The sequence below is a fragment of the Nerophis ophidion genome, linkage group LG03, assembly GCF_033978795.1.
Source record: "Nerophis ophidion isolate RoL-2023_Sa linkage group LG03, RoL_Noph_v1.0, whole genome shotgun sequence".
Taxonomy (NCBI): Eukaryota; Metazoa; Chordata; class Actinopteri; order Syngnathiformes; family Syngnathidae; genus Nerophis; species Nerophis ophidion.
Genome location: NC_084613.1, coordinates 7,441,166 through 7,468,821, shown reverse-complemented (window position 1 = coordinate 7,468,821; position 27,656 = coordinate 7,441,166). Strand labels below are relative to the sequence as shown.

The following is a 27,656-nucleotide window of genomic DNA, read 5'->3' as shown; positions in this document are numbered from 1 at the left end:
CGTTGTGTCCTTGGGCAAGACACTTTACCCACCTGCTCCCAGTGCCACCCACACCGGTTTGAATGTAACTTGGATATTGGGTTTCACTATGTAAAGCGCTTTGAGTCACTAGAGAAAAAGCGCTATATAAATATAATTCACTAATTCACTTTATTTTTAATTTTTTTCTAGTCCTTCGCTATCAATATCATCATCAACGAATCTTTCATCCTCGCTCAAATTGATGGGGAAATCGTCGCTTTCTCGGTCCGAATCGCTCTAGCTGCTGGTGGCCATGATTGTAAACAATGTTCAGATGTGAGGAGCCCCACAACCCGTGACATCACGCGCACATCGTCTGCTACTTCCGGTACAGGCAAGGCTTTTTTATTAGCGACCAAAAGTTGCCAACTTTATCCTCGATGTTCTCTACTAAATCCTTTCAGCAAAAATATCGGGAAATGATCAAGTATGACACATAGAATGGACCTGCTATGCCCGTTTAAATAAGAAAATCTCATTTCAGTAGGCCTTTAATACCAAAAAAGGATAATTAGTCACGTATTAAATCCATTTTTGTCGTTTTAAATCAAAAGTGCTGCTTTTACGTTGAAAGTCAGTGTTTGTCCTCTGGAAGGGGGCGTGTCTCGCGTCAGGGGTCACATGACCCGGAAGCTGTGCTCTTTAATTCCTGTCCTGGATCGCTCGCAGCTGCTCAGACTTTGCACGTCGCGGTGCAAACTCGCCGTCTTCCTCCGGGCGGACCCCCTGCAGAGAGCACCATGGCCGGTAAGTGCCGACTTCGGACAGGGGACAAGCGGTAAAAAACGCTCGGCTGGAGTTCGACCCGGTTGGGTTCTGGCTAGCTCCGATTTTTTTTTTTTCTGACATTTTCAAGTCAGTCTTCCAACCCCCCCCAAAAAAAGAGTGTCACTGCACTTTTTGTATATTTCCGATTAGAGTAGTTTGTATAAATAATTAAAAAAAGATTTAGGATGAACCGCAAAGGAGGAAAAGTGCGGCATTTTTGTGCGCATGCTTGCTTTGATGAGTTGCAGCCTCAAGCTTCTGTCAAGCTGGCTGGCATTCAACGCGCTATTTCCGGTGAGGATTTTCAAAGTTGGAGTGTCCGACTGGCAAAAAGTAGCGTTTTTGGGAGAACTTTTGAATATTCCAGCAAACACCCGCCGCCACCCCGAAAGGGACAAGCGGTAGTAAAATGGATGGATGTTTCAAAATGGCTACCAGGGCCGTGTGCTCGCGTCCTTGCTGCAGAACTCCCACTTCCGGTTGTCGTCTGCTCGCTGCTCTTTATTTTAATTCGGAAATTGTTTTTGCAGCAGGTTGTCTGAATTATATATTTATTAAAAAAAACTATCAGCAAACATGGAGACACACAAAGCAACTTTTAATTAAAAAAAAATGTTTTTAATATTTTTTTGATTGAATAATATTCAATTATAATGGACTCAACAGTCCATTATAAACTAGGAAAGAAAAGCAAATACAGGGAGTATTAAAGGCCTACTGAAATGAGATGTTCTTATTTAAACGGGGATAGCAGGTCCATTCTATGTGTCATACTTGATCATTTCGCGATATTTCCATATTTTTGCCGAAAGGATTTAGTAGAGAACATCCACGATAAATTTCGCAACTTTTGGTCGCAAATAAAAAAGCCTTGCCTGTACCGGAAGTAGCAGACGATATGCTCGTGACATCACGGGTTGTGGAGCTCCTCATGTCTGAACATTGTTTATAATGTGAGCCACCAGCAGTAAGAGCAATTCGGACCGAGAAAGCGACGATTTCCCCATTAATTTGAGCGAGGATGAATGATTCGTGGATGAGGAAAGTTAGAGTGAAGCACAAAAAAAAAAAAAAAAGGTGACGGATCCAGGCGGCGGCAGTGGGAGAGTTTCAGATGTAATTAGACACATTTACTAGGAGAATTCTGGAAAAAAAAAAACTTATCTGCTTATTGTGTTAATAGTATTTTAGTGAGATTAGAAAGTCATACCTGAAAATCTGCGGTGAACGCCAGTGTCTCTGAGAAAAGCCAAAGAGCCAAGACCACAGCTGCCTTTTTGAGCTGCGGGATGAGGTCGCGTAATCCACTCAAGTCTCCGGTATGAGCCGACTTAATATCACAATTTTCCCATGCAAAAACTTGCTGGTTGACGTAGAGAAACAGTAGGCCTTTAAATATTAATAAACAATAATAATAAAAAAAAAAAAGACGAAGGCTTACTAACCTAATAACTTTAAATGTTTTTAACAAAGATATCAAGTTAAGGGCTTTTGTACTCGTGATCATTCGCCAAGATTTAATTGGTAATTGTAAACCATTAAGCCGATTAAAAAATGTATACCTTACTTTCATAAATTGATATTTATGTAGAATTTTTTTTTTGCCTGGAGCATAACAATGTTGACAAACATTTCTATGTTACAGTCCTTTATAAAAATGACCAAATTTGATCTCCGGAGCAACTTTTTAATAATTTTTAGGCCTTTTTACAGACTAAATAAATCATTTTTATTTTTTTTATTTTATTAATGGGACAATGTACATACAAACATATATTCTAAATGTACAAAAAAAACAAGGAACTTTCAACAAATCAACAATTTCAAACATCCGTCAGGTTTCGCAAATACGGTCTTTTGCAAAAACACGTAATTAAATTCATCTTTAAAAATAATAAAGTGGCTTCCTGTTTATTTTATTATGGGCCTGCTGCAATGTAAGCAGCCCATATTATTATTATTGTTATTGTTATTATTATTGCTCATACTTCAAACTATTATTCTTGTTCCACACGTTTCTCTTACACTTAATACGGGACGAACCGGCCAATGAACCCCCCACATATGTTATACCGTCGGAAAGGTCTCGTTGGCGCCGATAGGCATATTTTAAATTGGGAACATTTCAAGTTACCATGGCGACGCTATTAACGAAAAAACTAAAACACTTTTAGTTCAATACAAGACGAACCGGCCAACGAACCCCCCACATATGTTATACCGTAGGAAAGGTCTATGTTATACCGTCGGAAAGGTCTCGTTAGCGCCGATAGGCTTATTCTAAATTGGGAACATTTCAAGTTACCATGGCGACGCTATTAACGAAAAAAAAACTAAAACACCTTTAGTTCAATACAAGACGAACCGGCCAACGAACCCCCCACTTATGTTATACCGTAGGAAAGGTCTCGTTTGCGCTTACAGCGTTACTTTAAATTAGGAACATTTCATGTTACCATGGCGACATTATTCAAGTATCAACCCAAAATAACGGGCCAATTGAATGGGTACACTCATTTTAACGGACAATTAGTTTGAGACAAACGCCAAAAGAGAATAGATTTAAATTATTTTGATAAAACTACACCCCTGCTATGAACTATAAGAATATCTGTAAAAACAATACTTTGTGGAAAGAGATTTTATTTTATGAAATAAGTTAAAAAAAAGAATACAGGTCTATAAGTCAATTTAATGTGTGTCTTTATTTTTGGGGTTAAAAAAACTACACTTACTGTAAAATGTTCATAAATGTGCGCAAAGAGATATTTTATATATATTGTATATTCTATAAACTCTTTATAAATATTTGTTAAAAGTTTTTAATGTCAGACACTTTTTTACCTTTTTATTACAAGTATTTTTTAAATATATAAATATAATTGGTTTATGTGCATATATTTGATTTTATGGCATAATTTTGAAATAGATATTAAGTGAATTTTGGTGTGTATTTTTTTTCTCTGGGTAAAATAAAAACTTAACTATTTTTAAGAAAATCTGTAAAAACAGAACTTTGTCTAAATAGATTATATTATGATATAATTTTAAAAAATACAGGTATGTAAGTCAATTTAGCGTGTATTTTTTATTCTTTGGGTATAAAAAACTACACTTATTATAAACTGTTAAAATATTAAACTTTTTTTTTTAATTTCAGACACTTTTTTTTTAACCTTTTTATTACAAGTATTTTTAAATATATAAACATAATTGGTTTATGTGCATATATTTGATTTTATGGCATAATTTTGAAATAGATATTAAGTGAATTTTGGTGTGTATTTTTTTTCTCTGGGTAAAATAAAAACTTAACTATTTTTAAGAAAATCTGTAAAAACAGAACTTTGTTTAAAGAGATTATATTATGATATAATTTTTAAAAAATACAGGTATGTAAGTCAATTTAATGTGTATTTTTTATTCTTTGGGTATAAAAAACTACACTTATTAAAAACTGTTCATATATTTGTAAATTCTTTTTTTTTAAATTTCACTTTTTTTTAAAACGTTTTTATTACAAGTATTTTTAAATATATAAACATTATAATTGGTTTATGTGCATATATTTGATTTTGTGGCATAATTTTGAAATAGATATTAAGTGAATTTTGGTGTGTATTTTTTTTCTCTGGGTAAAAAAAAACTTAACTATTTTTAAGAAAATCTGTAAAAACAGAACATTGTCTAAATAGATTATATTATGATATAATTTTAAAAAATACAGGTATGTAAGTCAATTTAGCGTGTATTTTTTATTCTTTGGGTATAAAAAACTACACTTATTATAAACTGTTAAAATATTAAATTTTTTTTTTTAATTTCAGACACTTTTTTTTTTTTTAACCTTTTTATTACAAGTATTTTTAAATATATAAACATTATAATTGGTTTATGTGCATATATTTGATTTTATGGCATAATTTTTAAATAGATATTAAGTGGATTTCTGTGTGTATTTTTTTTTTCTCTGGGTAAATAAAACAAAACACTTAACTATTTTTAAGAAAATCTGTAAAAACAGAACTTTGTCTAAAGAGATTATATTATGATATAATAAAAAAATACAGGTATACAAGTAAATTTAATGTGTTTTTTTTATTCTTTGGGTATAAAAACTACACTTATTATAAACTGGTAAAATATTTGTTAAACTTTTTAAAAAAATTTCAGACACTTTTTTTTTTAACCTTTTTATTACAATTATTTTTAAGTATATATAAACATTATAATTGGTTTATGTGCATATATTTGATTTTATGGCATAATTTTGAAATAAATATTAAGTGTGGTGTGTATTTTTTTCTTTGGGTAAAAAAAAACACTTATGAACTATTTTTAAGAAAATCTGTAAAAACAGAACTTTGTCTAAAGAGATTATATTATGATATAATAAAAAAAATACAGGTATACAAGTAAATTTAATGTGTATTTTTTATTCTTTGGGTATAAAAAACTACACTTATTATAAACTGCTAAAATATTTGTTAAACATTTTTTTTATTTAATTTCAGACACTTTTTTTAAAACGTTTTTATTACAAGTATTTTTAAATATATAAACATTATAATTGGTTTATGTGCATATATTTGATTTTATGGCATAATTTTGAAATAGATATTAAGTGAATTGTGGTGTGTATTTTTTTCTTTGGGTAAAAAAAAAAACACTTATGAACTATTTTTAAGAAAATCTGTAAAAACAGAACTTTGTCTAAAGAGATTATATTATGATATAATAAAAAAATACAGGTATACAAGTAAATTTAATGTGTATTTTTTATTCTTTGGGTACAAAAAACTACACTTACTATAAACTGTTCATAAATATTTGTTAAAATCTTTTTGTAATTTCAGACACTTCTTTTACCTTTTTATTATAAGTATTTTTTAATTATTAACATAATTGGTTTATGTGCATATATTTGATTTTATTGCATCATTTTGAAATAGATATTAAGTGAATTTTGGTGTGTATTTTTTTCTCTGGGTAAATAAAAACTTAACTATTTTTAAGAAAATCTGTAAAAACAGAAATTTGTCTAAAGGGATTATATTATGATATAATAAAAAAAAATACAGGTATACAAGTAAATGTAATGTGTGTTTTTTATTCTTTGGGTATAAAAAACTACACTTATTATAAACTGTTAAAATATTTGTTAAACTTTATTTTTAATTTCAGACACTTTCTTTTACCTTTTTTTATTACAAGTATGTTTTGAATATATAAATATTATAATTGGTTTATGTGCATATATTTGATTTTATGGCATAATTTTGAAATAGATATTAAGTGAATTGTGGTGTGTATTTTTTTCTTTGGGTAAAAAAAACCCACTTATGAACTATTTTTAAGAAAATCTGTAAAAACAGAACTTTGTCTAAAGGGATTATATTATGATATAATAAAAAATACAGGTATACAAGTAAATGTAATGTGTATTTTTTATTCTTTGGGTATAAAAAACTACACTTATTATAAACTGCTAAAATATTTGTTAAACATTTTTTTTATTTAATTTCAGACACTTTTTTTAAAACGTTTTTATTACAAGTATTTTTAAATATATAAACATTATAATTGGTTTATGTGCATATATTTGATTTTATGGCATAATTTTGAAATAGATATTAAGTGAATTGTGGTGTGTATTTTTTTCTTTGGGTAAAAAAAAAAACACTTATGAACTATTTTTAAGAAAATCTGTAAAAACAGAACTTTGTCTAAAGAGATTATATTATGATATAATAAAAAAATACAGGTATACAAGTAAATTTAATGCGTATTTTTTATTATTTGGGTATAAAAAACTACACTTACTATAAACTGTTCAAAAATATTTGTTAAAAATTTTTTGTAATTTCAGACACTTTTTAACCTTTTTATTACAAGTATTTTTAAATATATAACCATAATTTTTTTTATGTGCATTTATTTGATTTTGTGGCATCATTTTGAAATATATATTAAGTGAATTTTGGTGTGTATTTTTTTTCTCTAAGTAAAAAAAACAAAACACTTGCGAACTATTTTTAAGAAAATCTGAAAAAACAGAACATTGTCTAAAGAAATTATAATATGATATAATTAAAAAAAAAATACAGGTATGTAAGTCAATTTAATGTGTATTTTATTCTTTGGGTAAAAAAACCTACACTTACTATAAACTGTTCATAAATATTTCCCTTTTTTACCTTTTTATTGCAATTATGTTTTAAACAAATATATATTATAATTGGTTTATGTGCATATATTTGATTTTATAGCATAATTTTGAAATAGATTTTAAGTGAATTTTGGTGTGTATTTTTTATTCTTTGGGTATAAAAAACTACACTTATTAAAAACTGTTCATAAATATTTGTTTAGTTTTTTTTTTTAAATTTCAGACACTTTCTTTTACCTTTTTTTATTACAAGTATGTTTTGAATATATAAATATTATAATTGGTTTATGTGCATATATTTGATTTTATGGCATAATTTTGAAATAGATATTAAGTGAATTGTGGTGTGTATTTTTTTCTTTGGGTAAAAAAAACACTTATGAACTATTTTTAAGAAAATCTGTAAAAAACTAAACTTTGTTTAAAGAGATTATATTATGATATAATAAAAAAAAATACAGGTATACAAGTAAATGTAATGTGTGTTTTTTTATTCTTTTGGTAAAAAAAACTACACTTACTCTAAACTGTTAAAATATTTGTTAAAAATTTTTTTTTTAAATTTCAGACACTTTTTTAAAAACGTTTTTATTACAAGTATGTTTTGAATATATAAATATTATAATTGGTTTATGTGCATATATTTGATTTTATGGCATAATTTTGAAATAGATATTAAGTGAATTTTGGTGTGTATTTTTTTTCTTTGGGTAAAAAAAAACACTTAACTATTTTTAAGAAAATCTGTAAAAACAGAACTTTGTCTAAAGAGATTATATTATGATATAATTTTAAAAAATACAGGTATACAAGTCAATTTAGTGTGTATTTTTTATTCTTTGGGTATAAAAAACTACACTTATTATAAACTGTTAAAATATTTGTTAACATTTTTTTTTTTAAATTTCAGACACTTTTTTTTTTAACCTTTTTATTACAATTATTTTTAAGTATATATAAACATTATAATTGGTTTATGTGCATATATTTGATTTTATGGCATAATTTTGAAATAAATATTAAGTGTGGTGTGTATTTTTTTCTTTGGGTAAAAAAAAACACTTATGAACTATTTTTAAGAAAATCTGTAAAAACAGAACTTTGTCTAAAGAGATTATATTATGATATAATTTTAAAAAATACAGGTATGTAAGTCAATTTAGTGTGTATTTTTTAGTATTTGGGTAAAAAAAACTACACTTACTATAAAATGTTCATAAATATTTGTAAAAAAATGTTTTTAAATATATAAAAATTATAATTGGTTTATGTGCATACATTTGATTTTATGGCATGATTTTGAAATAGATATTAAGTGGATTTTGGTGTGTATTTTTTTCTTTGGGTAAATAACACAAAACACTTAAGAACTATTTTTAAGAAAATCTGTAAAAACAGAACTTTGTCTAAAGAGATTATATTATGATATAATAATAAAAAAAACTGTTTATAAATATTTGAACAACATTTTTTAATGTCAGACACGTTTTTACCTTTTTATTACAAGTATTTTTTAAATATATAAATATTTAAATTGGTTTATGTGTATATTTGATTTTATGAAGTTTTTTAATTTTTTTTTTTACAACTTTTCCTTTACATATTAACCTTTTAAATTGTTTAAATATGAAAGTATTTATTTCAAAGAAACAGGGCTTTTTTCTGTCCCCTCTCAAAGTGTTGGCTTCTTGCCGGACTTGCACAAGTGGAAATGGTTTTGGTTGCGTCACCAGTGGATGCAACATTTCTCCACCGCCAAAATAAAAGAAACAGACGTTTTTAAGCGGCGTGTCGGAAGTGAAGCTGCCAAACAAAAGTGTTTCCTGTCCGCAGACCACGCCTTCGTGACGCTGGCCACCAACGACAACTACGCCAGAGGAGCCATGGTTCTGGGCCAGTCTCTGCGGGAGCGCCACACCGCCAAGAAGCTGGTGGTCCTCATCGGGCCGCACGTGGCAGAACCTTGCAGGTCGGAATTGAACCCGCCGCAGGTGGAGATGACGCGGCGACTAAAGTATGGTGTGTGTTTGTAGAGAAGTGTTGCGCGCCATCTTCGACGAGGTGCTGCTGGTGGACGTGATGGACTCGGGCGACGCGGCCCACCTGGCCCTGATGAAGAGACCCGACTTGGGCGTGACGCTGACCAAGCTGCACTGCTGGACGCTGACGCAGTACAGCAAGTGTGTGTTCATGGACGCAGACACCCTGGTGAGCTGCTCTTATTGTGAAGGAATGCAATACAATGGATGTTGTTGTTGTCGTGTTGGCATAGAAGCAGATGAAGGACTCCGACTTAAGGTGCGGTTGTGGAAACTAATTAATTAATAATAAATGACACGAGAGGTAATAAAGATAAACAAAAATAAGAATTGAAATAAACAGAATACTCTCCAATAAAAATAATAAGCAATCCTGTACAATATACGAAATACTGTACAATATACAGAACAAGACAAGCCTTTGGTGTTGGTGCTTTTATTGTGAAAATATCAATGTGTAAGAAAGCCTTTGGTGTTGGTGCTTTTATTGTGAAAATATCAGTGTTAAAAAGCCTTTGGTGTTGGTGCTTTTGTTGTGAAAATGTAAATGTGTAAGAAAGCCTTTGGTGTTGGTGCTTTTATTGTGAAAATATCATTATGTAAGAAAGCATTTGGTGTTGGTGCTTTTATTGTGAAAATATCAATGTGTAAGAAAGCCTTTGGTGTTGGTGCTTTTATTGTGAAAATATCAGTGTTAAAAAGCCTTTGGTGTTGGTGCTTTTGTTGTGAAAATGTAAATGTGTAAGAAAGCCTTTGGTGTTGGTGCTTTTATTGTGACATTGTAAATGTGTAAGAAAGCCTTTGGTGTTGGTGCTTTTATTGTGAAAATATCAGTGTAAGAAAGCCTTTGGTGTTTATTGTGAAAATGAGAATGTGTAAGAAAGGCTTTGGTGTTGGTGCTTTTATTGTGAAAATGTCAATGTGTAAGAAAGCCTTTGGTGTTGGTGATTTTATTGTGAAAATGTGAATGTGTAAGAAAGCCTTAGGTGTTGGTGCTTTTATTGTGAAAATATCAGTGTAAGAAAGCCTTTGGTGTTTATTGTGAAAATGAGAATGTGTAAGAAAGGCTTTGGTGTTGGTGCTTTTATTGTGAAAATGTCAATGTGTAAGAAAGCCTTTGGTGTTGGTGATTTTATTGTGAAAATGTGAATGTGTAAGAAAGCCTTAGGTGTTGGTGCTTTTGTTGTGAAAATGTAAATGTGTAAGAAAGCCTTTGGTGTTGGTGCTTTTATTGTGACAATGTAAATGTGTAAGAAAGCCTTTGGTGTTGGTGCTTTTATTGTGAAAATATCAGTGTAAGAAAGCCTTTGGTGTTTATTGTGAAAATGAGAATGTGTAAGAAAGGCTTTGGTGTTGGTGCTTTTATTGTGAAAATGTCAATGTGTAAGAAAGCCTTTGGTGTTGGTGCTTTTATTGTGAAAATATCAATGTGTAAGAAAGCCGTTGGTGTTTATTGGCGTGGCGCAGTGGGGAGAGTGGCCGTGCGCAACCCGAGCGTCCCTGGTTCAATTCCCACCTAGTACCAACCTCGTCACGTCCGTTGTGTCCTGAGCAAGACACTTCACCCTTGCTCCTGATGGGTGCTGGTTGGCGCCTTGCATGGCAGCTCCCTCCATCAGTGTGTGAATGTGTGTGTGAATGGGTAAATGTGGAAGTAGTGTCAAAGCGCTTTGAGTACCTTGAAGGTAGAAAAGCGCTATACAAGTACAACCCATTTTATTGTGAAAATATCAATGTGTAAGAAAGCCGTTGGTGTTTATTGTGAAAATGTGAATGTGTAAGAAAGCCTTTGGTGTTGGTGCTTTTATTGTGAACATGTCAATGTGTAAGAAAGCCTTGGTATTGGTGCTTTTACTGTAAAAATATCAGTGTAAGAACGCCTTTGGTGTTTATTGTGAAAATGTGAATGTGTAAGAACGCCTTTGGTGTTTATTGTGAAAATGTGAATGTGTAAGAAAGCCTTTGGTGTTGGTGCTTTTATTGTGAAAAGCACCGACACCAATGTGAAAGAAAGCCTTTGGAGTTGGTGCTTTTATTGTGAAAATATCAATGTGTAAGAAAGCCTTTGGTGTTTATTGTGAAAATGTGAATGTGTAAGAAAGCCTTTGGTGTTGGTGCTTTTATTGTGAACATGTCAATGTGTAAAAAAAACTTTGGTGTTGGTTCTTTTATTGTGAAAATATCAATGTGTAAGAAAGCCTTTGGTGTTAGTGCTTTTATTGTGAACATATCAATGTGTAAGAAAGCCTTGGTATTGGTGCTTTTACTGTGAAAATATCAGTGTAAGAACGCCTTTGGTGTTTATTGTGAAAATGTGAATGAGTAAGAAAGCCTTTGGTGTTGGTGCTTTTATTGTGAAAATGCCAATGTGTAAGAAAGCCTTTGGTGTTGGTGCTTTTATTGTGAAAATGTCAATGTGTAAGAAAAGCCTTTGGTGATGGTGCTTTTATTGTGAAAATATCAATGTATAAAAAAAGCCTTTGGTGTTGGTGCTTTTATCGTGAAAATATCAATGTGTAAGAAAGCCTTTGGTGTTTATTGTGAAAATGAGAATGTGTAAGAAAGCCTTTGGTTTTGGTGCTTTTATTGTGAAAATGTGAATGTGTAAGAAAGCCTTTGGTTTTGGTGCTTTTATTGTGAAAATGTCAATGTGTAAGAAAGCCTTTGGTGTTGGTGCTTTTATTGTGAAAATATCAATGTGTAAGAAAACCTTTGGTTTTGGTGCTTTTATTGTGAAAATATCAATGTGTAAGAAAGCCTTTGGTGTTTATTGTGAAAACGTCAATGTGAAAGAATGCCTTTGGTGTTGGTGCTTTTTTTGTGAAAATATCAATGTGTAAGAAAGCCTTTGGTGTTGGTGCTTTTATTGTGAAAATATCAATATGTAAGAAAGCATTTGGTGTTGGTGCTTTCATTGTGAAAATGTAAATGTGTAAGAAAGCCTTTGGTGTTGGTGCTTTTATTGTGAAAACATCAATGTGTAAGAAAGCATTAGGTGTTGGCGCTTTTATTGTGGAAAAACATCAATGACTAAGATTTCACTGAAATGTTGTGAAGGTGATTTGTCCTTTTTCCCTTTTTTGATGCTTAAAGCACTGAGAGTTATTAAAAACTTTTAAAATCAAGTTTTTATTTATTTTTGTCAATTTAAATTCCAACAATAAAGGTGAGCTAAATGATATCTTAATCACTAAAAATGTCATGTAATTTTAATCTTTATTAAATATTTTTAAGTGACTATTGTGTCATTTGTTTTATTCTTTAAAATATTTATTTTCAAATACTTTAGTTACCAATTGTTTCATTTAATGTCTGTAAAATTGCAACCCAAAAATAGCATATTTAAGTGTTTTTAATAGATTTTTAACTGAATTTAATTTGTAATTTATTTGGGTAAAAAACTTTATTGTACACTCTAAAAATATCTTTAAAACATAACTTTGTCTTTTTGATATACTTTTTAAAAATATCTAATATGAATTTACTGTCTAAGTAATTTTTTTAAAACTACAGTTTATGGCATAATTTATTTAAAAATATCTGCAAGAGGTTCTATTTTATGGCATAATTTAGAAATACATATTAAGCGAATTTTAGCCTGTATTTTTTTTCTTTGGGTAAAAAAACAAACTTTACTATGAAGTATTTAAAAATATCTGTAAAAACACAACTTTACTATGAAGTATTTAAAAATATCTGTAAAAACACAACTTTGTCTTAAGAGATATTTTAATATATAATTTTTAAAAATACAGGCATGTAAACTGTATTTTTTAAATTATTTGGGTAAAAAAAAATACATTTACTATAAACTTTTTATAAATACGTGTAAAAAAATAACTGTGTAAAGATGATATTTTATGACAATTTAGAAATATTAAGTGAATTTTTTCTTTCAATAAAAAAAAAAAAACACTACTATGAACTATTTGAAAATATCTGTAAAACAACTTTGTTGAAAGAAATTCTATTTTATGATATCATTTAAAAAAATAGTTAAGTACATATTTTGGGGGGGGTAACAAAAACACTTTATAAATATTCATAAAAACAGAACTTTATGTAAAGACTTTCTATTTTACGATATCCTTTTTAAAAATATAGGTATACATTTAAATAAAATTTAATGTGCAATTTTTTTTATTCTCTGGGTTAAAAATCTAAACTTGCTATGAATTAATAAATAAAAAAAATCTGTAAACGGATATTTGTCTAAAGGAATTATATATCATGATAGAATGTGAGAATATATATTTTTGAAGTGACTAATTGTATTCTTTTGGGTAAAAAAAAACAACTACACTTGCTATAAAGTATTCATAAATGTGTATAAAAAATAGAACTTTGTGTATTAGTTGGAGTTTGGTCTAGAAGAAATCCCATCATAACAGTTTTGATGTGACAATCTACAATGTAAATAGTTGGGAAAATAAAGAAAACACATTGAATATCAAGGTTTCCCCTGCCAGACCTTAAAAATAGTTTTTTTTACTTAAAAACAAATTGAAGTAATATGTATTGTAGCCTCCAGAAAAAAACAGTCCAATATTTTTTAACTTTTATTGCCAATCATATAATGTAGTTTTGATGCCTTCAGTGACAATCTACAATGTGAATAGTCATGAAAATAAAGAAAACACATTGAATATCAAGGTTTCCCCTGCCACACCTTGAAAATAAGTTTTTTTGTTCATTTGACAACAAATGAAAGTATATGTCTGCGATGAGATGGCGACTTGTCCAGGGTGTACACCGCCTTCCGCCAGATTGCAGCTGAGATAGGCACCAGCGATCCCAAAGGGAAAAGGCGGTAAAAAATGGATGGATGGATGAAAGTAATATGTATCGTAGCCTCCAGAAGAAATGAAACAGTCCAACATTATTTTTAACTTTTATTGCCAATCATATAATATAGTTTTGATGTGACAATCTACAATGTAAATAGTCATGAAAACAAAGAAATGCATTGAATGAGAAGGATTCCCCTGCCACACCTTTTGAAAATAAGTGTTTTTTTACTTGAAAACAAAATATGTATCGTAGAGTCCAGAAGAAATCACTCAAAGTCCAACAATATTTTTAACTTTTATTGCCAATCATGTGACATAGTTTTGATGTGACAATAAAGAAAATGCATTGAATGAGGAAAATAAGTTGTTTTTTTACTTGAAAAAAAAAATGTATCGTTGCGTCCAGAAGAAATCACTCAAAGTCTAACAATATTTTTAACTTTTATTGCCAATCATGTGACATAGTTTTGATGTGACAATAAAGAAAATGCATTGAATGAAGAAAATAAGTTGTTTTTTTACTTGAAAACAAAATATGTATCGTAGCCTCCAGAAGAAATCACTCAGTCCAACAATATTTTAAACTTTTATTGCCAATTATGTGAAATAGTTTTGATGTGACAATCTACAATGTAAATAGTCATGGAAATGAAGAACACGCATTGAATATCAAGGTTTCCCCTGCCACACCTTGAAAATAAGTTTTTTTGTTCATTTGACAACAAATGAAAGTAATATGTCTGCAATAAAATGGCGACTTGTCCAGGGTGTACACCGCCTTCCGCCCGATTGTAGCTGAGATAGGCACCAGCGACCCCAAAGGGAATAAGCGGTAAAAAACGGATGGATGAATGAAAGTAATATGTATCGTAGCCTCCAGAAGAAATGAAACAGTCCAACATTATTTTTTAACTTTTATTGCCAATTGTATAATATAGTTTTGATGTGACAATCTACAATGTAAATAGTCATGAAAATTAAGAAAATGCATTGAATGAGAAGGATTCCCCTGCCACACCTTTTGAAAATAAGTGTTTTTTTTTACTTGAAAACAAAATATGTATCGTAGCCTCCAGAAGAAATCACTCGAAGTCCAATATTTTTAACTTTTATTGCCAATCATGTGACATAGTTTTGATGTGACAATAAAGAAAATGCATTAAATGGGGGAAAATAAGTTGTTTTTTTACTTGAAAACAAAATATGTATCGTAGCGTCCAGAAGAAATCACTCAAAGTCCAACAATATTTTTAACTTTTATTGCCAATCATGTGACATAGTTTTGATGTGACAATAAAGAAAATGCATTGAATGAGGAAAATAAGTTGTTTTTTTACTTGAAAAAAAAAAATGTATCGTTGCGTCCAGAAGAAATCACTCAAAGTCCAACAATATTTTTAACTTTTATTGCCAATCATGTGAAATAGATTTGATGTGACAATCTACAATTTAAATAATCATGAAAAATAAAAAACACTTTGAATATCAAGGTTTCCCCTGCCAGACCTTGAAAATAAGTGTTTTTTTTTAACTTGAAAACAAAAGTAATATGTATTTTAGTCTCTAGAAGAAATCACACAGTCCATCAATTGTAAGAATTGCCAATCATAACAGTTTTGATGTGACAATCTACAATGTAAATAGTTGGGAAGACAAAGAAAACACATTGAATATCAAGGTTTCCCCTGCCAGACCTTAAAAATAAGTTGTTTTCCTAAAAACAAATTGAAGTAGTATTGTAGCTTCAAGAAAAAATCACACAGTCCAATATTTTTTAACTTTTATTGCAAATCCTATAATATAGTTTTGATGCCTTCAGTGACAATCTACAATGTAAATAGTCACGGAAATAAAGAAAACCCATTGAATATCCAGTTTTCCCCTGCCACACCTTGAAAATAAGTTTTTTTGTTTATTTGACAACAAATGATAGTAATATGTCTGCGATGAGGTGGCAACTTGTCCAGGGTGTACGCCGCCTACCGCCCGATTGTAGCTGAGATAGGCACCAGCGACCCCAAAGGGAATAAGCGGTAAAAAATGGATGGATGGATGAAAGTAATATGTATCGTAGCCTCCAGAAGAAATGAAACAGTCCAACATTATTTTTTAACTTTTATTGCCAATCGTATAATATAGTTTTGATGTGACAATCTACAATGTAAATAGTCATGAAAATAAAGAAAATGCATTGAATGAGAAGGATTCCCCTGCCACACCTTTTGAAAATAAGTGTTTTTTTACTTGAAAACAAAATATGTATCGTAGCCTTCAGAAGAAATCACTCAAAGTCCAACAATATTTTTAACTTTTATTGCCAATTATGTGAAATAGTTTTGATGTGACAATTTACAATGTAAATAGTCATTGAAATGAAGAACACGCATTGAATATCAAGGTTTCCCCTGCCACACCTTGAAAATATTTTTTTTTGTTCATTTGACAACAAATGAAAGTAATATGTCTGCGATGAGTTGGCGACTTGTCCAGGGTGTACACCGCCTTCCGCCCGATTGTAGCTGAGATAGGCACCAGCGACCCCAAAGGGAATAAGCGGTAAAAAATGGATGGATGGATGAAAGTAATATGTATCGTAGCCTCCAGAAGAAATGAAACAGTTCAACATTATTTTTTAACTTTTATTGCCAATTATGTGACATAGTTTTGATGTGACAATCTACAATGTCATGAAAACTAAGAAAACACATTGAATGAGAAGTTGTCGAGTAATTGTGTAAAACGTGTGCTGGGCGCGATGCAGGCGATGACCAACGTGGACGAGCTCTTCGAGCGAGAAGAACTTTCCGCGGCGCCCGATCCCGGCTGGCCCGACTGCTTCAACTCGGGCGTGTTTGTCCTGCGGCCGTCCGAAGAGACGCACGAAAAGCTGCTGGCCTTCTGCCACGACCACGGCAGCTTTGACGGTAAGACGTGCGTGTGGCCGCTACAACAAATATTGTGACACCCGCCGGGGGCCCCTCTCTGACCCTTGACCTGCGCCAGGGGCCCCTCTCTGACCCTTGACCTGTGCCAGGGGCCCACCTTGTTGCCTAGCGACTGTCAATGACTGACCACAGGACCCTACAGAATTTGATAACGCTGCGAGTCCAAACTCCCTTTTTAAAAACCACGTGGCGCATATTAAACATCTTTATTTGACATAAATAGCACTTTTTTAAAAATAATTTTGAATAATTTTTACTTTTGAGAATTACTTATAAGAGATAAGTGTTAAAAGTTTAAAAATACTTCAGATAAAATGCATTAGGGCCTGTCACAATAAAATATTCAAATACAAGATGTATCTTTTTATAAATCACGATCTACATTTTTTCTTAATTCGGAATGGCTAATAATAATAATACAATTCATGATTCTATGAAAAAAAAATGTAAAGTTTTGAATTTCCTGGTCTTAAAATATTTTCTAAATGTTTTTTGTTGACTTAAATTGAATGTGTATTAGTTGTAAAAGTGCAACTCTTCCTGTGAATATTACTTAGATTTTTTTGACTTTCTGGAAAAATTTAAGTTAAATTGATAAAAAAATATACATATATTTTTAAAAAATTCCCAAAATTAAAACATAATTTTAATAATTTTTTTCAAGCATCCTCATAAATAAGATGTGGCCATTTAGAAACATTTAGTTTGTACCTTTTTTTTTTTTTTTTTTTCCTTCTTGATAAAAAAAACACCCCGGCTAATAACCATATTTTTCTAATCAAACCACTTTATTTACGTTTGAAACTACACAGGAACAGGAAGCAGTACACTCAAAAAAATAAAAGCATTATGAGAGGAACAGTTTTAGCAGAATAAAATGTAGTTTTTAAGGACGACACAAAATAGTTCAGACTTTGCTTCAGGTTGTAGGGAGAGCACTTAAGTAAATATAGTTTGGCGCAGAAAGTCTGGAGTTTGGCCTACAGAGTCAGTGGGGTTTGGCCTAGGAAGTCTGTGGAGTTTGGCCTTGAGAGCCGGTGGGGTTTGGCCTAGGAAGTTAACGTAGTAAGTCTGTGGAGTTTGGCCTATAAAGCCTGTGGGGTTTGGCGTAGGAAGTTAAAGTAGTAAGTCTGTGGAGTTTGGCCTAGAAAGTCTGTGGAGTTTGGCCTAGAAAGTCTGTGGGGTTTGGCCTTGAGAGCCGGTGGGGTTTGGCCTAGGAAGTTAACGTAGTAAGTCTGTGGAGTTTGGCATATAAAGTCTGTGGGGTTTGGCGTAGGAAGTTAACGTAGTTAGTCTGTGGAGTTTGGCCTAGAAAGTCTGTGGGGTTTGGCGTAGGAAGTCTGTGGGGTTTGGCCTTGAGAGCAGGTGGAGTTTGACCTAGGAAGTTGGCGTAGGAAGTCTGTGGAGTTGGGCATACAGAGCCAGTGGGGTTTGGCCTGGAGAGCTGGTGGGGTTCGGCCTGGAGTGTCTGTGGGGTTTGGGCTAGGAAGTTGGCATAGGAAGTCTGTGGAGTTTGGCCTAGAATGTCTGGAGTTTTGTCTAGAAAGTCTGTGGGGTTTGGCGTAGGAAGTCTGTGGGGTTTGGCGTAAGAAGTCTGCGGAGTTTGGCATTGAGAGCCGGTGGGGTTTGACCTAGGAAGTTGGCGTAGGAAGTCTGTGGAGTTGGGCATACAGAGCCAGTGGGGTTTGGCCCGGAGAGCTGGTGGGGTTTGCCCTGGAGAGCCGGTGGGGTTTGGCCTAGGAAGTTGGTGTAAGAAGTCTGTGGAGTTTGGCCTAGAAAGTCTGGAGTTTGGCCTAGGGAGCCGGTGGGGTTCGGCCTGGAGAGTCTGTGGGGTTTGGGCTAGGAAGTTGGCATAGGAAGTCTGTGGAGTTTGGCCTAGAATGTCTGGAGTTTTGTCTAGAAAGTTTGTGGGGTTTGGCATAGGAAGTCTGTGGGGTTTGGCCTGCAGAGCCAGTGGGGTTTGGCCTAGGAAGTTGGCATAGGAAGTCTGTGGAGTTTGCCTAGAAAGTCTGGAGTTTGGTCTAGAAAGTCTGTGTAGTTTGGCGCAGAGAGTTTGGGGTTTGGCCTAGGAAGTTGGCGTCGGAAGTCTGTGGAGTTTGGCCTCGAAAGTCTGTGGGGTTTGGCCTGGAGAGCCGGTGGGGTTTGGCCTGGCGAGTCGGTGGGGTTTGGCATAGGAAGTCTGTGGAGTTTGGTCTAGAAAGTCTGTGTAGTTTGGCGCAGAGAGCCGGTGGGGTTTGGCCTAGGAAGTTGGCGTCGGAAGTCTGTGGAGTTTGGCCTCAAAAGTCTGCGGGGTTTGGCCTACAGAGCCGGTGGGGTTTGGCCTACAGGGCCGGCGGAGTTTGGCCTAGGAAGTTGGCATAGGAAGTCTGTGGAGTTTGGTCTAGAAAGTCTGTGTGGTTTGGGACAGAGAGCCGATGGGGTTTGGCCTAAGAAGTTGGTGTCGGAAGTCTGTGGAGTTTGGCCTAGAGAATGTGTAGGGTTTGGCCTGGAGAGCTGGTGGGGTTTGGCCTAGGAAGTTGGCATAGGAAGTCTGTGGAGTTTGGTCTAGAAAGTCTGTGTGGTTTGGCACAGAGGGCCGATGGGGTTTGGCCTAGGAAGTTGGCGTCGGAAGTCTGTGGGGTTTGGCCTCAAAAGTCTGTGGGGTTTGGCGCAGAGAGCCAGTGGGGTTTGGCCTAGGAAGTTGGCGTCGGAAGTCTGTGGGGTTTGGCCTCAAAAGTCTGTGGGGTTTGGCCTGGAGAGCCGGTGGGGTTTGGCCTAGGAAGTTGGCATAGGAAGTCTGTTGAGTTTGGCCTAGAAAGTCTGGAGTTTGGCCTGGAGAGCCGGTGGGGTTTGGCCTAGGAAGTTGGCATAGGAAGTCTGTGGAGTTTGGCCTAGAAAGCCTGGAGTTTGGTCTAGAAAGTCTGGAGTTTGGCCTAGAAAGTCTGTGTAGTTTGACGCAGAGAGCCGGTGGGGTTTGGCCTAGGAAGTTTGCGTCGGAAGTCTGTGGAGTTTGGCGTAGAGAGCCGGTGGGGTTTGGCCTACGTGGGCGGTGGTGTTTGGCCTGGAGAGCCGGTGGGGTTTGGCCTCGGAAGTTGGCGTAGGAAGTCGGTGGGGTTTGGCCTACAGAGTCGGTGGGGTTCGGCCTAGGAAGTTAGTGTAGGAAGTCTGGAGTTTGGCCTCAAAAATCTGTGGGGTTTGGCCTAGGAAGTTGGCGTCAGAAGTCTGTGGAGTTTGGTGTAGAGAGCCGGTGGGGTTTGGCCTACGTGGCCGGTGGGGTTTGGCCTCGGACGTTGGCGTAGGAAGTCGGTGGGGTTTGGCCTGGCGAGTCGGTGGGGTTTGGCATAGGAAGTTGGTGTAGGAAGTCTGGAGTTTGGCCTCGAAAGTCTGTGGGGTTTGGCCTAGGAAGGCGGCATAGGAAGTTTAGAGTTTGGCCTAGAAAGTCTGTGGGGTTTGGTGCAGAGAGCCGGTGGGGTTTGGCCTTGTGAGTCTATGGAGTTAAGGCATAGAAGTGTGTTCTATGAGCAGGAAGTAGAAGATGAGAAAAGAAGGGGTCTAAGAATGGAGCCCTGAGGAACTCCTTGGAGAGTCAGATGTTTACAAGACGTCTTTTATTGTTCATTGTTCCCACTCATGCTAGTGTTTGTGATACCGCTCATCCACGAGTGATATCAATACTGTTCCCATGTATCACCTGTGCATTAGTCAATGTATTTTATGAGTGGTTGTCACCGTATCCACACGATATTCAAACTACTTCCTTGTGTTGTTTAGCAGTTGTAGTCTTTGTCTGCTTGTGGAACCCAGTCAGTAGTTGTTGACGTAAACAAAGTGTGTCCACAGGTGGCGACCAGGGGGTCCTCAACTCTTTCTTCAACAGCTGGGCCACAGCTGACATTTCTAAGCACCTCCCCTTCCTCTACAACCTCAGCAGCATCGCCATCTACTCCTACCTGCCCGCCTTCAAACAGTACGTCAGCACACACACACACACACACACACACACACACATAGTTCAAAGGTCACGATGGTGTTGCCATGGTCACGCAGCTACGGCGCCGACGCCAAGGTGGTCCACTTCCTGGGCAAGACCAAGCCCTGGAACTACACGTACGACGGCCAGAGCGGCCAAGTCCTGGGCCGCCCCGAGGCCTCGGACTCGGGCCGCCTGCAGCCGGACTTCCTGCAGGCGTGGTGGCGGCTGTACGCCACGGCGGTGATGCCGCTACTGCAGCGAGCCTACGGGGACACGCCCTTCCACAGCGGCGTGTTGGAGGCCGGAGAAGACGTGAGTGACTTTTCTTGTCCTTTTTCTTCTTTTTTAGCGCTAATGTTGCAAAATCCGACGACGCTCTCTGAAAGTTTGCCACGCAGCACCACCCGCACTCAGCGCCGTCTCACCACCCGACTTCTCACCGCCCGCCGTCTCACCTCGCGCCGTCGCACCACCCGCATCCCGCGCCGTCTCACCACCCGCCGTCGCACCACCCGCCGTCGCACCACCCGCCGTCGCACCACCCGCATCTCGCGCCGTCTCACCACCCGCCGTCGCACCACCCGCATCCCGCGCCGTCTCACCACCCGCACCCCGCGCCGTCACACCAAACGCTGTCGCACCACCCGCGGGCGCACCACTCGCACTCAGTGCCGTCGCACCACCCGCACCGTCGCACCACCCGCACCCCGCGCCGTCTCACCACCCACCTTCTCACCACCTGCACTCCACGCCGTCTCACCACCCGCATCCCGCGCCGTCTCACCACCCGCCGTCTCACCACCCGCAGTCTCACCACCCGCCGTCTCACCACCTGCACTCCCCGCATCCCGCGCCGTCGCACCACCCGCAGTCGCACCACCCGCAGTCTCACCACCCGCCGTCTCACCACCTGCACTCCACGCCGTCTCACCACCCGCAGTCTCACCACCCGCCGTCTCACCACCCGCCGTCTCACCACCTGCACTCCACGCCGTCGCACCACCCGCCGTCTCACCACCCGCCGTCTCACCACCTGCACTCCGCCGTAGCACCACCCGCATCCCGCGCCGTCGCACCACCCGCCGTCTCACCACCCGCCGTCTCACCACCTGCACTCCACGCAGTCTCACCACCCGCAGTCTCACCACCCGCCGTCTCACCACCTGCACTCCACGCCGTCGCACCACCCGCCGTCTCACCACCTGCACTCTACGCCGTCTCACCACCCGCCGTCTCACCACCTGCACTCCGCCGTAGCACCACCCGCACCCCACGCCGTCGCACCACCCACAGTTCACGCTGTTGCACCTGTAACACGCCACACCACCATGACTGTTGTGTACTAAACATGCGTGTTACCTCCTGACAGGTGACATGTATCGTTTGAAACTCTTTTAAACATTTTCACCTCAAAATAGCACTTTCTATGTTTTTTAAATGAAATCAATCATCAATCAAAATGTATTAATACAACCCTAAGTCACGAGTGTCTCAAAGGGCTGCACAAGCCACGACATCCTCAGCTCGTCATGTATGTAAAATTTGAGTAAAATTACGATCAAAACGTTTTTTAAAATAAAATGTCTGTAAAAAAAAAAAAAAAAAAGGATTTAAACTGTTTTTAAAAAGAAATGTCACTAAAAATAAGATTTAAACTGTTTTTTAAATGAAATGTCTGTAAAACATGATTTAAACTGTTTTTTAAATGAAATGTCAGTAAAAATACAATTTACTGTTTAGAATGAAATGTCAGTAAAAAAAAATTATTTAAATTGTTTTTAAAATGAAACGTCAGTAAAAAATAAGATTTTAACGGTTTTTAGAATGAAATCTTAGTAAAAATACGAACTGAACTATTTTTTATGTCAGTAAAAATACGATCTGTTTTTTAAATGAAATCAGCAAAAATACGATCTAAACTGTTTTTAAAATGAAATGTCTGTAAAAAAAATTAAAATTGTTTTTGAAATGAAACGTCAGTAAAAAGATTTAAACGGTTTTTAAAATGAAATGATAGTAGAAATACAAACTAAACTATTTTTTAAATGTCAGTAAAAATACGTTCTAAACTGTTTTTAGAATGAAATGAGTAAAAACACGAACTGCTTTTAAATGAAATTTCAGTAAAAATACGATCAGTTTTTTAAATGAAATCAGCAAAAAAAATGATCTTAACTGTTTTTAAATGAAATATCATTAAAAATACATACACATATATTTACTGACATTTCATTTTAAAAATAGTTTTAATCCAAACTGTTTTTTAAATGAAATGTCAGTAAAAATACGATCTACTGTTTGGCAATGACTGCATGCTCATGCGTCATGGCCCAATATGCAAATGAGATGCGGTGCAGCAAGTGAGCGTCTACTTTTGTCTACTTGATGAACACCTTTTTGTCTACTTGAACACCTTTTTGTCTACTTGAACACCTTTTTGTCTACTTGAACACCTTTTTGTCTACTTGAACACCTTTTCCACTCGTTTGTTACATCACAGTTGCTTATCTCTTGCAAAACACCGTGCTGCACTTTGAACCTCGGGGCTGGGTCTTGTTCACGCCGCAATATATCCACAATGTATCCAAAATAATCGGCAATATATCCATAATATATTGGAAATATATTCATAATATAGCAGCAATATATCTGCAATGTATCCAGGTGGCAACTTGTCCAGGGTGTAAATGCCTTCCGCCCGATTGTAGCTAAGATAGGCACCAGCGACCCCAAAGCGGTAGGAAATGGATGGATGGATAATATATCTGCAATGTATCCATAATATATCGGCAATACATCCATAATGGAAATATATCCATAATATATCTGCAATATATCCCCAATATAGCCACACTATATCCAGAATATATCTGCAATATGTCCATGATACATCTGAAATGTATCCGTAATATAATCCCAATATATCGGCAATACATCCACAATGTATTGGAAGTATATCTGCAATATATCCATAATATAGCTGCGATATATCCACAATAATTGGAAATATATCCATAATATAGCTGCAATATATCCACAATTGGAAATATATCCATAATATACATGAAATATATCCATAATATACATGAAATATATCCATAATATATTGGAAATATATCTGCAATATATCCATAATATACATGAAATGTATCCATAATGTACATGAAATATATCCATAATATATCTGCAATATATACACAATAATCGTAGATATATCCATAATATACATGAAATTAATCCATAATATACATGAAATGTATCCATAATGTACATATATATCCATAATATATCTGCAATATATCCATAATATACATGAAATACATCCATAATATATTGGAAATATATCTGCAATATATCCATAATATACATGAAATTAATCCATAATATACATGAAATGTATCCATAATGTACATGATATATATCCATAATATATCTGCAATATATCCATAATTGGAAATATATCCATAATATACTTGAAATATATCCATAATATACATGAAATATATCCATAATATATCTGCAATATATCCATAATATACATGAAATACATCCATAATGTACATGAAATATATCCATAATATATCTGCAATATATACACAATAATCGTAGATATATCCATAATATACATGAAATACATCCATAATATATCTGCAATATATACACAATAATCGTAGATATATCCATAATATACATGAAATTAATCCATAATATACATGAAATGTATCCATAATGTACATATATATCCATAATATAGCTGCAATGTATCCATAATGTTTTGGAAATATATCCATATCTGCAATATATCCATAATATACTTGAAATATATCCATAATATACATGAAATACATCCATAATATACATGAAATATATCCATAATATACATGAAATATATCCATAATATACATGAAATATATCCATAATATACATGAAATATATCCATAATATACATGAAATATATCCATAATATACATGAAATACATCCATAATATATCTGCAATATATACACAATAATCGGAGATATATCCATAATATACATGAAATTAATCCATAATATACATGAAATGTATCCATAATGTACATGATATATATCCATAATATAGCCACAATATATCAGTAATATATCGGCAATATCCATAATATATCTGCAATGTATCCATAATATAGTTGCAATATATCCATAATGTACATGAAATATCTCCATAATATATCTGCAATATCTCAATACATCCATAAAGAGTTAAAAAGCAGCAGATGTGCAGAGGGACACAAGTGTGGTGTTTGGGGAATGTTGGCGTGCAGCAGAAGCAGAAAAGTGTCCAGAGAGCTGAGGTCTTCAAATAAACACGGAGGACCAGAGAACTATCAGGTCCTTATTCTGTGCGGGGGCGGGGAGTTGGGCTCGCACACACCACACCACCGCACCACCGTCTCTTTCCCAGGGTTGCATCAGGTGGGGGTCGGGGCTCCAAGAATGTTAGGGGGGTGGGCGGGGCCACAACAATGTTTATCTCTGTGCCGCCCTCATTTACACACCAGGGATGACTAAAACGGTCCTTTTTGCCGCCACGCAGGGTGAGCTGCGGCAGGACCAGGGGGAGGAGCCAGCTGCCGCCTCCTCCGCCGCGGACGCCGCCTCCCCTCCCCCCTCCTCCTCCTCCTTCCCCGCCTGCCGCCACATGTCCTCCGAGGAGAGGAAGCAGCGCTGGGAGGCGGGCGAGATCGACTACATGGGCGACGACTCCTTTGTCAACATCGAGCGCAAGCTGGACGCCTTCCTCAAGTAGCGGCGGCGCCTTGACGGACAGAGGACCCGCCCCCCAACCCCCCCCCCAGCTAATCGATAATTACAAGATTGGCCTCACTAACTACAAAAACACTTAACATTAACTTAAGCGCGGTCAGGGAGATGCTAACAACTCACAAGGAGGGGGCTGCATAGCATGCTGCTTTTTGGCTGGTTGCCTAGCAACTGCTAAGGGGGTGGGGTAAAAAGTTGATGACGGTAAGAGTTTTAGAAAGTGAAAGGTTTGTTTTTTTGTCTCCCTAGAATGTCAAAGTAGCACAACAAGTTCCTCTTCCCGCTTTAATGTGTCAAAGCAGACGTTTTCCTGCACTTTTTTTCTGTGATTTGTGACGCTCCAGTCAAGCCCTGTCATCCCCCAACACCCACCTCCGGCTGCCTAACTTTCTACCTTTCCACGCCACACCTCGCGCCTTGTAAACGTGCTCGCACGCCCCCAGGGAAATGTAGCAGTGGATCACTGGATTGCAAATAAAAGGACTAAAATATCACCAAAACATGGAATCATTGAACTAACTCTTACATAGCCAGTGTCTCAAAGGGCTGCACAAACTACAACTGGTCCAAGTCCACATCTGGGCAAAGGGGGGGGGAAAAAGCTCAAAAATGAGGAAAAAGAAGGAACCTTTGGACGGGGCCGTAGACCTGGGATCCCCCTTCCTGGGTGACGAGCGGATACAGTTTTTTGAACTATTTGGGATCATGTCAGAGGGGGCAAACAGAGTTTCAGGTTCTATAAGACGAGACGAGAAGCAAAGGAAGTCAAACCGAGACAATATTCAATTTAGCTCATGAGGAGAGCGCCTGACAAAAGGGTTCCACACCTTTTATTTGGGCCTTTTCTGATTACAAAGCATTACATTAAATTACACAGCTGCTCCTAAGGGGAGGTGGTCATAAACAGCTGTTGCACTCAATCATAAAACAGTTCAAAGAAAAGGTCCTGCTCCTTCTCCACTTTGTACAAAACCCGTTTCCATATGAGTTGGGAAATTGTGTTAGATGTAAATACAAACGGAATACAATGATTTGCAAATCCTTTTCAACCCATATTCAGTTGAATGCACTACAAAGACAACATATTTGATGTTCAAACTCATAAACTTTTTCTTTTTGCAAATAATTAACTTAGAATTTAATGGCTGCAACACGTGCCAAAGTAGTTGGGAAAGGGCATGTTCACCACTGTGTTACATCACCTTTTAACACTCAAACTTAGACCAGTTGATCTGCCGCTTCTTTTCTTTCTCCTATGTCCCCCCCTCCCTTGTGGAGGGGGTCCGGTCCGATGACCATGGATGAAGTATTGGCTGTCCAGAGTCGAGACCCAGGATGGACCGCTCGTCGGGACCCAGGATGGACCGCTCGCCTGTATCGGTTGGGGACATCTCTACGCTGCTGATCCGCTTGAGATGGTTTCCTGTGGACGGGACTCTCGCTGCTGTCTTGGATCCGCTTGAACTGAACTCTCACGGCTGTGTTGGAGCCACTATGGATTGAACTTTCACAGCATCATGTTAGACCCGCTCGACATCCATTGCTTTCGGTCCCCTAGAGGGGGGGGGTTGCCCACATCTGAGGTCCTCTCCAAGGTTTCTCATAGTCAGCATTGTCACTGGCGTCCCACTGGATGTGAATTCTCCCTGCCCACTGGGTGTGAGTTTTCCTTGCCCTTTTGTGGGTTCTTCCGAGGATGTTGTAGTCGTAATGATTTGTGCAGTCCTTTGAGACATTTGTGATTTGGGGCTATATAAATAAACATTGATTGATTGAAACGTTTGGGAACTGAGTAAACTAATTGAAGCTTTGAAAGTGGAATTCTTTCCCATTTTTGTTTTATGTAAAGCTTCTGTTGTTTAACAGTCCGGGGTCTCCGCTGTCGTATTTTACACTTCATAATGCGCCAGACATTTTCGATTGGAGACATGTCTGGACTGCAGGCGGGCCAGGAAAGTACCCGCACTTTACTACGACACCACGTTGTTGTAACACGTGGCTTGGCATTGTCTTGCTGAAATAAGCAGGGGCGTCTTTGATAACGTTGCTTGGATGACAACATATGTTGTTCCAAAACCTGTATGGACCTTTCAGCATTAATGTTGCCTTCACAGATGTGTAAGTTACCCATGCCATGGCCACTAATACACCCCCATACCATCACAGATACTGGC

At 36.4% G+C, this 27,656-nt stretch overlaps 1 protein-coding gene across 2 annotated transcripts; it reads left to right on the top strand.

Moving 5' to 3' along the window:
• Positions 1–623: 623 nt before the first annotated feature.
• gyg1a (glycogenin 1a) lies at positions 624–25,982 on the top strand. 2 transcript variants are annotated; one of them, XM_061894143.1, is made up of 7 exons: positions 624–764; positions 8,757–8,927; positions 8,992–9,166; positions 16,549–16,711; positions 20,552–20,678; positions 20,759–20,996; positions 25,256–25,982. In XM_061894143.1, the coding sequence occupies exons 1-7, from the start codon at positions 643–645 to the stop codon at positions 25,466–25,468; spliced, it is 1,209 nt and encodes a 402-aa protein (XP_061750127.1). In that variant the 5' UTR covers positions 624–642; the 3' UTR covers positions 25,469–25,982. The 2 variants fall into 2 exon arrangements, with proteins under 2 accessions (XP_061750127.1, XP_061750126.1); XM_061894142.1 differs by having other exon boundaries at positions 624–768; positions 8,792–8,927.
• The last annotated feature ends 1,674 nt before the right edge of the window (positions 25,983–27,656 follow it).

Excerpts from the sequence above, each read along its gene's own strand:
- gyg1a (XM_061894143.1), top strand. The coding sequence starts at position 643 with ATGACCCGGAAGCTGTGCTCTTTAATTCCTGTCCTGGATCGCTCGCAG. Across the intron at positions 16,712-20,551 it reads CGACCACGGCAGCTTTGACG|GTGGCGACCAGGGGGTCCTC; the intron begins GTAAGACGTGCG and ends GTGTGTCCACAG. Across the intron at positions 20,997-25,255 it reads TGTTGGAGGCCGGAGAAGAC|GGTGAGCTGCGGCAGGACCA; the intron begins GTGAGTGACTTT and ends GCCGCCACGCAG.